At 48.4% G+C, this 10,565-nt stretch overlaps 1 protein-coding gene across 1 annotated transcript; it reads left to right on the top strand.

Annotated features, from left to right (window-relative positions):
- Positions 1-437: 437 nt before the first annotated feature.
- Positions 438-1,569, top strand: Neurog2 (neurogenin 2). Its single transcript, XM_075978999.1, has 2 exons — positions 438-518; positions 765-1,569. The coding sequence occupies exon 2, from the start codon at positions 766-768 to the stop codon at positions 1,567-1,569; it is 804 nt and encodes a 267-aa protein (XP_075835114.1). The 5' UTR covers positions 438-518; position 765.
- Positions 1,570-10,565: the final 8,996 nt, after the last annotated feature.

Below are 10,565 nucleotides of genomic sequence, written 5' to 3'. Positions count from 1 at the left end.
GAGAGAGACTAAAGAAAGGGAAAGAAATGAATGATGATAATACGATGAAAAGAATAAGCTGGGGAGGGTGAGCGGGGGACCAGGGGGAGGAGGAGAGGGCGGGGGAAGGGTAGGTGAAGAGGGGGCCCCGGGGCAGATCTGATTGTTTTCTAGGTGGTATATAAGGGGTTTTAAGGAGAGTCGTGTGCCAGACACGCAGCCACTGAACCACAAGCAGCTCGGCTTTAACTGGAGTGCCTGAGAGTCGCGTGCCAGCAGCCTCACGGCCAGGGACTGACTGACAGACAGACACGCACGAGCACCACAACACACGAGACCCGGGCGGGCTGCCGCGGTCGCCGGGGCTCTTGGCAAAGTCACCCAGCAGAGAGGCCCCCCGCAGAGGTGCGCCTAGGGAGCGCCAAACCCACGGCGATCCAAAGGAGCGAAGGACAACGCACTTGGTTCCCGACTGTGGGGACATTCCCAGACGCACACCAGAGCAGCAGCTGTGCCGCGACACATCTGGAGCGGAGTAGGTAAGTGTGCGCTCTGCGCCTCCCAACTTCGCAGGCTATTTTCCCCGCACAGGCTGACTTTCCGTCGCTTTAGAGGCAACGGTTTCTGTGGCCCGCAAAGTGCAGGGCCAACGGGTGACTCAGCCAGCGGCGCTCTTCCCCAGTTCCATTCTCGCCTTCTTCACGGGTGCACCTAACGGGGACACGACAGAGACCCTTCTACCGGTCTGTTCTTGTAGTAAATTTCATCTGCCTCTTCTTTCGCAGGATGTTCGTCAAATCCGAGACTCTGGAGTTGAAGGAGGAAGAGGAGGTGCTGATGCTCCTGGGCTCGGCTTCCCCTGCCTCGGCGACCCTGACTCCGATGTCCTCCAGTGCGGACGAGGAGGAGGACGAGGAGCTGCGGCGGCCTGGCGCCGTGCTTGGGCAACGTGGGGTGGAACCCGGGCAGGGGGTGCAGAGCAGTTCGGCGTCGGGTGCTGGGGGTTGCCGGCCAGCGCGGCTGCTGGGCTTGGTGCATGAGTGCAAGCGGCGCCCCTCGCGCGCCCGGGCCGTCTCCCGGGGAGCCAAGACGGCGGAGACAGTGCAGCGCATCAAGAAGACCCGCAGGCTGAAGGCCAACAACCGCGAGCGCAACCGCATGCACAACCTGAACGCGGCGCTGGACGCGCTGCGGGAGGTGCTGCCCACCTTTCCGGAAGATGCCAAGCTCACCAAGATCGAGACGCTCCGCTTCGCCCACAATTACATCTGGGCGCTCACCGAGACCCTGCGCTTGGCGGACCATTGCGCCGGCGCAGGCGGCCTCCAGGGGTCGCTCTTCTCCGAGGCGGTGCTGTTGAGCCCCGAAGCCGCGCTCAGCGCCAGCGGGGACAGCCCTTCGCCCTCCTCCTCCTCCTGGAGCTGCACCAACAGCCCTGCGTCGTCCTCCGCCTCCTCCACCTCCACGTCCCCATACAGCTGCACTTTGTCACCCGCCAGCCCCGGGTCAGATGTGGACTACTGGCAGCCCCCACCTCCGGATAAGCATCGTTATGCACCTCACCTGCCCGTTGCCAGGGACTGTATCTAGAGCCGCGAGCTTCCCCCACCCAAAACGTCCTCAACCTGGCCCTCCTTCCCCATCTTTCTCCTGCCCCCACCCTCCAGGCCGTGAACTCCGCTTCACAGAGCAGAGGTAGCCCTGGCAATCGATCCTCGGCGGCTGGTGCATTCAACTGTGAGCTAACTTCACACACAGACCTTCTGTGATTTATTGAAGATGTGAGGATTTAGGGTCAAAGAGGATTGTGGCGTGTGGGGTTGGGGTGAGGGGCTGCGAGGGGGAGACTTCGTGAAAGTATAAAGACAGACCCTGAGAAAAGATGCCGGTGCCGTAACTAACGAGTTTGCAGAGCGGACTGGCGCTCCTCCCCTCTCTCTGAGCTGCTGGAGGAGAACTCCGTGTGAATCTCACAGAGGGAATGCAACTGGTCCCTGTGATCTTTTCACCTTCGTTTCTACATAGAGATGTTAATGTCAGTAGAAAGAAATGTATCTTAGCATCTGAATGAATTTACCGGTAATAATATTATCCACACATTTGCAATGGCTGGCATCTGCTCTATTCCCATTGCTGTCTGCAGGCTGTGGGAATTTCACCTGTCAAACCAAACTTTCTCTCTCTGATGTGCACTTTGTTCTTTTTCCCAGATTCGTCACAATGCCTATTGTCCCGCCCTTCTCTTTCCTTTTTTTCTCCATTTTGCCATCTGTCTCTTATGATTTATAAGGGGAAAAACTTGTTTTGTTAGAGGGCCAGGTTAGAAGTCATTGTATAATTTGTAGGCCTTTGTAAGGACTGAATGCGAGCGTGGAAATTTAGGCTGAACTCTCTATCAAAAGAAAAAAAAGTGGAGGAAAAGGGAAAAATCAGGAGGGAGGATTGCTTCATGTATTATTTATCTCGACCTTTTAGGGGAGAAGGAACTCCCCCATCCTTTCAAGAGATTAAAAATAAATCAACAGTCTGACAACCTAAGCAGACACGGGGCATTCCAGGATCAGCCACACACGTGTTCCCTTCTATTTATTTTGAAGAAAAATTTCATGGGAAAAGTATGTATTTTTTTGTATATCCTACAGAGTTTATTCTAGTATGTATTTACATCTTGAAGAACAAGAAAATTGTTTTGTGATTAAGCTATAAATAAAGTATCTAATTTTCATAAGTTTGTATTGAATTCTTTTTTCCCCCCCTGATGCGGCCTTTAATGCAGAATGAATTGTATTTTACTAAAGTTCTTGACAGATTGAATTGAGTATATTTGTATTTCCTGGGTAATGTTTGGTGGGGAATTTCACTAAGAAATTACAAAATATCGAATCATATTTGAAACACCTATACTGAGATAAGAGTGGAATTCATCACAAACCCAAATTTGCCTTTAACAAGTCACTTCTTAGAGACAGGCAGAGCTCCATGAGTTCAGAGCCAGCCCGGTCTACATAGTGGGTTCCAAAACAGCCAGGGCTACATAGTAAGTAAGACCCTGTCTCTAAATAAATGAAGATTTCACTTCCTAAGCTGGTAGTGTGTATAAATTTCCAGTTAAACTTCTTTTGGATTCATTCTCCATCTGTAGGAATTGTATATCAGCCCCCAAACTCCCCCTTCCAGCTCTTACTTGCATAATATAACAATATTTCTTTCGTTTGTTATGGAAGGCTATTTTTGTACTAGCCACTTCAACAAGCTAGTTAGCTTCAAAAGACGAAGTTCCAGAGAAAAGGAGACATTCAGAGATGGTTCAAATACAAAGAATCAAAGAACATACTGAAAGAAACAGCTCTGCTTTCTAATCTTTGTTAGAGTCATTTGAAGAAAAGGCCAAAGTAAGGTGACTTACAACTCACCCTCCGAACACTCCCGTGGCTGAAAAACGACCAAGTAAAAGTTGACCACATTCATCAAGAATTAAGCCCCAGGTGAACAAATGGACACAGCAAAAATAAAACCATGTAATTAAAACAGTTTTTCACTGTACTTTCTTCCTATAAATGTCATACCCGGTTTTGTCATGGCTAAATCCTCAGTACCTCAGTACCTTTGCATAGAGAAATAACTGCTTCTTCTGAGGTTTCTGTCTGAAATTCTTCACTAACAGGGAATTTATGGCGTTTAGTACCTTTGAAATTATTTATTTTATACATAAATATTTTTTTTTGCCTGGGTATATTTGGGCACCACGTGTGTGCAGTGTAGAAGAGGCCAGAAAGGAGAGTCCCACGCCATTGCTGGAAAGTGAATCCAGGTCATCTGGAAGAGCAGACGGTGCTTTCAGAAGCCACCTTTCCAACTCCAGGGTTTAAGATCTTAATGGCTACATTGGTTTTTTTTTTTCAGTTAAAGGAAGAATTGGTCCAAAGATTTAGTCCGCTTTCGTACTGGACAAAAGAGGGTCTGTTGGGCCCGCCCCCTTCCTGTGATAGGCTAGGAATTGAACCCAGTGTGTCCTGGAAGCTAGGAAAGCACTCTCTCAAGCTCTTCTACCTCAAAAACAGTTCCTTGTGGTTTAGACCCTTATTCGTGGTGCGATGGTACGTTATGGGACCAAGTGATACTTTTCTTCTTCCTGCTTGTTGTCTTAGTACTGGAAAAGCCAACCAGCAGCACAGGAAGATCAGTGGGAAAGGCTGAAAATATCAGTGTTTTGATGCCAAACATGTTGATGATGACAGTAGTCCTACATCACATCTCCTCTGGAAACACATGAAGAAACATCCTTCAGGAGCATCCCATAGCCAGGTGTTCTAAGGTCTTAAGCAGTAGACGGCAGAGCCACCAAAGCTTTGGGTAACTCACCAACAGGTAGTCTAGTCTCCACAGTGTCTCCAGGCCCAGAAGTTTGTGGACTTCCTGAAGGTGGGGGCGCTTGCAGGGAGTCCACAGGTAAGCGTCATGTGCTACCTGCCAGGGGTTCTTGCTTAGCACCCCCAGAGGCCTACTGTAGCTCTTCCTTCCCCATTTAATCACAGGCTATGACACACCAAATTTGGTGCCGCTGTTTTTATGACACCTACTCATATTCAATAGCTAAGAACGCAGGTCACAGGGCAGTGAAGACAGCTCAGCACAGAACATGCTTGCTGTATAGTAAGGCCTGCATTTGGTCCCTAGCACCCAAGTGAAAAGAAAACCAGGCATGGCAGTTCTGCTGCAATCCCAACGTGGAGAGGCAGAGACAAGCAGACTCCTGGGTGTTACTGCCAGTCAGCTAAGTCCCAATCTGTGAGGCTCAGGTTCAATGACAGATCCATTTTTTCCTTTCGAGGTTATAATGCAATTGCAGTATTTCTCCTTTTTCTTTTCTCCCTCCACGCCCTCCTGCACACCCCTCCGTGTTCTCCTCCAAATCCATGCTTTAAAGAAAAAAACAACAACAATGTTGTTAGTGCATGCATATATGTATAAGTAATATATTCCTAATATAACCTGTTCCTTCCGTATAATGCTAGCTGTGTATATGTTTTCAGCGCTGACAACTGGGCACTAAACAGCCAGTTAGTGTGTACTCTTCTCACCCATAGAGTCTCACCAATGTGACAGACCAAATGAGGGCCTCAACTCTACACACACACACACACACACACACACACGCGCGCGCGCGCACACACACACACACACACACACACACACACACACACACACACACACACACTACTGTTCTTACTGGCTCACTTAGCCCTGGGAGTTCTCTGTGTCTCACTGTCATTCCCAAAGCGAGTGGCCTGAGGCCCAGTCGGTCCTCTCTTTTCCTTGTAAGGATGAACACCCGCACAGGCTAGAAGCCCCAGCTGCATCTGCAGTTGGCACCAAAGAGCTTTCCCATTCTCCCTGCTCCATGCCCTGAGATCTTGGTGAGCTGTGTCTGTCTGCACTACAGGTCTCGCCTTTCTAGGACTACGTCATCCCATCACAGCAGGCTCTAATGAAGACAGATTTCAAACAGCGCTGTAACTAGATCTTTCTAGCAAAGAGGCTTAGTTTCGGTTGGTCCAGTCCTCGAGGGACCAGACACTAGGAGGTTCGACATTGGACCCATTATTTGTTGTGAAGTATAAATCTGAGGCTAAGAAGGGGAAGAAAGATCAGGAGCTGGACCAGAGAAATACCCTGGTTCAGAGGTGCAGCTGGGGGCTATGGGCAGTGGTTCCAGGCTTTGTAGGAGGAGAGGGTCGTCGGTGGCCTTGGCCTCTAGGGCTGGGTGGTCGTAATAGCTCGAGAGGCCTTCAGGCCCACGCCGGTCACCGCAGCGCCACCGGGCGGTCGCGGTCGCAGGTGCTGAGGCTGCGGAAGGGCCTTGCCCGCAGCCCCGAGCATCTCCTGCATCCCACAGCCGTGGGCTGGTGGTGACTTCTGGGCACCGACACCTGGAACCCGTTAAAAGATACTTCTCACGCGAGTCCAGGGCCTCCCCCCACTCGCCTAGGGCTCCCAGGCAAGCTTTGAATGTATTAATTAAATAAAGCAGGCTGCCCTTGAATCGGCCAGTGGTGGGAGCTCCCATGAGCGTGAAAGTCCTGGCCTGCGAATCAGCAAAAGAAATGTGTGAAAAGAGAATTAGTGAAATTAGGTTAGGCCAATAAAACGTGAGGGCTGCAGCACCCCTCCCTTCCTGCTCCCCAAGCCTGGGGCTAGAGGGGCTATCTGGTCTGATCTATTGTTTCCCCGCCCTGGCAGGGGGTTCATTGTGTGATAAATAATTCCCTCTCCGTTTCTTTTATTCTTACTAAAAATGGGTATTTGCATAATCAGTGCTTTGATGTGGCCAGAAATCAGAGGTTTGGTGTCCCCCAAGTCTGCTATTGGGAATGAAGCAACAAAGCTGGGTCCAGATCTCTCTTTCATTCCGCGGTGAGCGTGTGGGGCAGACTGTCACTAACAGCAACGTTAAGCCTCTGCCTCCCCTTTAAAAGGATCTACTTTAATGATTAAACTTAAGGAATGTCCAAAGTGTGTGCGTGTGTGAGAGATGAACGTTCTCACCCCCTCTCCGGCGCTTTGGAGTTCATTGTCCTCCGGAGTTTGTTTTCCAAGGCTCTTGAGGTGGGGGCGGGGTGCGCCTGGATTCAGGCCGTCCCACGTGGCTTGGCGAGGGTCCCCACAGGGGTCCCCAGGGACCAGAAGAGGCAAGGTCTGCTGTGGTGTGTCTTTCTGCAATCCCCACCCCACCCCACCCCACCCCAGTGTTTGGTTTTCCCAGTTTGATTTATCCCGCCAAGATGGACCAGGTTCATTTAGATGGGAGATTCAAATCAGAGTAGAGATCCAGTCCCGGGGTGCAATCTGAAGGTGGGGGGGGGCGCAGTTTTGGGGCAATTTTAGCGGGTGCCTTTCCCGGGATAAGAGAGAACCCGTCATCTGGAAAGCAGAACGCCAAGGCCTGTGTGTGGAGTTATTATTATTCCTACTGCAAGGTGGCCGGGTGGGAAAGTTTCCTGATGGTGCTTGCTCTGTAATCAAATGACTTTTCCTCCTCCCGGTACCAAGGTCCGGGGCGGAGGGCGGGGGGGGGCGAGGAGGGAGAGAGGGTTGTGCTTGCGATCTCTTCCTTTTTAGGCTTGGATTAATCATGCGGAGCTCCTAGGCCCGGGTTCAGGCTCAGTCTACATACAACAAGGACTTCTCAGCAAGCGCAAACGGATGTCAGAAAGCAGCCGGACCCTGGGAATACCCTCACCGCCAGGGTCGGCTTCTTTTCCCAGCCTTTCACCGGGACATTCTTTAGGTGGTCCACCCGCTTTGGATCTCAAAGCTTCAGGTGTGGTCCGCTCACCTGCGCGCTACTTACCCTTCAATTTTTTTCTTTTTTCCTTTCAAGGCTGTAACTGTGTAAGCGTTTGGCTTTCTTTGTATGTAGTTTTAAAAGAAAAGAACAAAGTCAATACACATTAGAAGAAAGAAAGGCAGGGTTTCTCGATTAATTCTTCCAGATGGAAGCTTGTCCTCGAGATCTGGCTTGGGGACTGCTGTCGGACATAGAGTACACCGAACTGCAGAAAAGAAGACCAAAGAGTTAATGCCATTTCTAGACACACACCAGGAAGGGAAGCTGTTCCCATTGTAGGTGGTCTTTGAAAAAGGACCAGAGATCTCTTGTGGATTCCATCACCCAGTGGTCCACAAGCCCCCCTCCCTTTCTAACGAAGCCACCGTGTCCCATTTGTCCCTCCCTCTTCACCTTGCCCGCTTATCCTCATACCTCATTTCCATTTTCAGTCCCCTTTGCTCTCTACCTGGAAGCATGCCTGGAGACGTTAAACAGCGGAGCAAAGAACCCAGATCTCTCGATTGTATTTGATGTAGAAACAAACGAAAAGCGTGAAACTCCGTAGAAAAGGGGAACAGGAATCTTGAAAGTGAGAACGGAGAGCTGGTTTCCATGGCAGCAGCTTGAAGTAAAGCTTAATTCTATGTGACAAAGAGGTCATCTTCCTTTTCAAACGTGTTTATGATCCTTTTGTGTATTGTATTTTGGCATAAAAGCTTGTGTGCCCTGACAGGGCACTGCAGGCGTCTCTGTGACTCCCAAGGGGGTTTATTGCCTCCTTGGCATAAGAATAGCAGAAAGAAGCCAACCCAGTGCCATTGGGACAAAGGAGGGACCCTATAGCTTGCCGTTATTTTTCCCTGTGATACATAAATCTCACTGTGCATTGAAGCAATGAAAAATGAAGAATTATTTTTGTTTGTGTTTTTGCATTACCAAAACACCCATTCAAACTAATACAAGAAGACCGAAGCAATGTCAGGACACAGATCAATTATTTCTTGCTTTATTTTACCAATCATTTTGGGAAATAAGTCAGATGTAGAAAAGCCTTAAACACATCTAGGAAGCTTTGGAGCAGGATGGCTAGGCACCAACTTGAGAGGAATGTGGTATTGGTACATCTGTGCTTCTCCTACCACCAAAGTACCTAGAACATGGCCCGCACCTGCAGTTTTAGATCAAATGTATCTAAATTAGCCACATTTCTTTTTCTCTACTTTCAAAATGTCCATGCCTCTAGCTTGAAGGCAGATAAGGAAGAAACATTGTACAGGTGAAACAGTAATGCTCCTCCTCAGTCCTCTGTTCAAGACCAGTGTTCCTTTTGATTTAGGAGGGGGGTGACTTTAGATGATGTCTGTTAACAACAGACACGTGCGCAACACAGATTTCCAGTGGAGCCCTTGACAGCATCTGCAACAGAGCCCCATCCCTTCCATTAGATACAGAAGGCTTCACTAGACTTCTTCAGCTATCAAGAAACTCACTCTTATCATTCTGTATGAAAATAATTTGAAAAGGGTTTCCAGGCTCCTGGCTGTGTGTTCAGATACTTTAGACGATTGTGCTCTCCAGCACCGGGAAGGGGGGATTTCTTTTCTAGATGCCCAAGCGTTTCTTTTTCGGGACACAGTTGTTATGTGCTCCAGCAGGTGCAGCCGGACCGCACAGGGCAGTGGTGCCTCCCTGACCTACACAGAGCTCAGTGGCTCAGTGCTCTGTGGATATTGCCTAACTCCCGAGCATTAAGTTAGCACTGCCTACAAGCCATGGAAAAGCGGACTGCTGCAGAACAGCTACTGAGAGTTTGCTAGGTAGACGGCATTTCTTTATTTTACCAAATAATAGACATCATAAATGCACTTCTGTTTTTCAATAGTGTCCTCTTCTTATCTCAGCAATGAGGTATGTGAACGAGTGGAAAATGAGTGAAACCCTGCCCAGGGTCATTCTGACCTTGATGTTACCACTTTTCAGAGAGCGCTTGTTCCTTGAGCTTCTCGCTCACCCCTTTTATTTGTAACTCACCTTCAAATTCTAGAGAATTGTTTTCAAATCCAAAAGGAGCATTAAAGCTGTGCTTGGTGGCATGGCACATACCTATAATTCCAACACGAACAGAGAAAAATCTTGATTTAAAGGCTAGCCTAGGCTAAATCGTGAGGCCTTATCTTAGAAAAACTAAACCACAATACAAACACAAGACCAAGTATCCTTAAACAAGGTGGTATATACCACTCAGGTGTATCTGAGCCTTAAGAATCTATAGCATCAGATGACTCACTAGTTTCCTTCCATGTATTTAAAAATTATTATTGTTGTTGTGTCTGTATGCTTGGTATGTATGTGTGGGCATATGTACCACAGTGCGTGTGTGATGGCCAGATTTTGGAGTTATTTTTTCCTTTCTTCTCTTGCATGGATACCAGCAGGTTCATCCTGAGGCCATTAGGTTTGTGTGGCAAGCACCCTTTACCCACTGAGTCATCTTGATGGCTCATCATTCCAAACATCTTGGGCTGGAGATTTGGGTCAATGATTAGGAGTACGTGCTGCTCTTACAGAGAACCAAGGTTCGGTTCCCAGCAGTTCACAATAGTCGACAACTCCAGCCCTGGGAGATCCAATTCCCTCTTCTGGCTTCTGTGAGTGATGGGGGATTCCCCTTTGTATGCTATGAATACCATTGGTTAATTAAGAAACTGTCTTGGGTCTGCACAGGAAATAGAAGTAGGCAGGGAAAACTAAACAGAATGCTGGGAGAAGGAAGGTGGAGAGAGAGAAGTCGTGTAGCCCTTGCTGGAGACAGATGCAAGGATGGAACTTTATCCGGTAAGCCACAGCCTTGTGGCGATGCACAGATTAATGGAGATGGGTTAAATTAAGATGAAAGAGTTGGCCATAAGAAGCTAGACCTAATAGGCCAAGCAGTGATTTAATTAATACAGTTTCTGTATGATTATTTTGCGGCTGAGCAGCTGGGAACCAACAAGTGGCCTCCTTGCAACATGTGAGTACCAGGCACAAAAGTAGAACACATACATATATGCAGACAAACACATATACACATAAATAAAAATAAATTAATCAGTTTTTGAGTGTGCAGTATAATTCACTAGTGCTATGTGTATCACATTATTATACAAATGGCACAACTTTTTACAGATTTCTAAAATAAACTTTTTATATCTGGAAAACCTGAACTTTATACCTACTGAACTGTAGCTCTCCATGACATGTCTCCTTCCCCCCA

The sequence above is a fragment of the Microtus pennsylvanicus genome, chromosome 7 (genome assembly GCF_037038515.1).
Source record: "Microtus pennsylvanicus isolate mMicPen1 chromosome 7, mMicPen1.hap1, whole genome shotgun sequence".
NCBI lineage: Eukaryota > Metazoa > Chordata > Mammalia > Rodentia > Cricetidae > Microtus > Microtus pennsylvanicus.
Note: the sequence above shows the minus strand (reverse complement) of the source record. Positions and strands in the feature narration are given on the sequence as shown.

Bases quoted from the DNA above. Each gene is read 5' to 3' on its own strand.
- Neurog2 (XM_075978999.1), top strand. From the start codon at position 766: ATGTTCGTCAAATCCGAGACTCTGGAGTTGAAGGAGGAAGAGGAGGTG.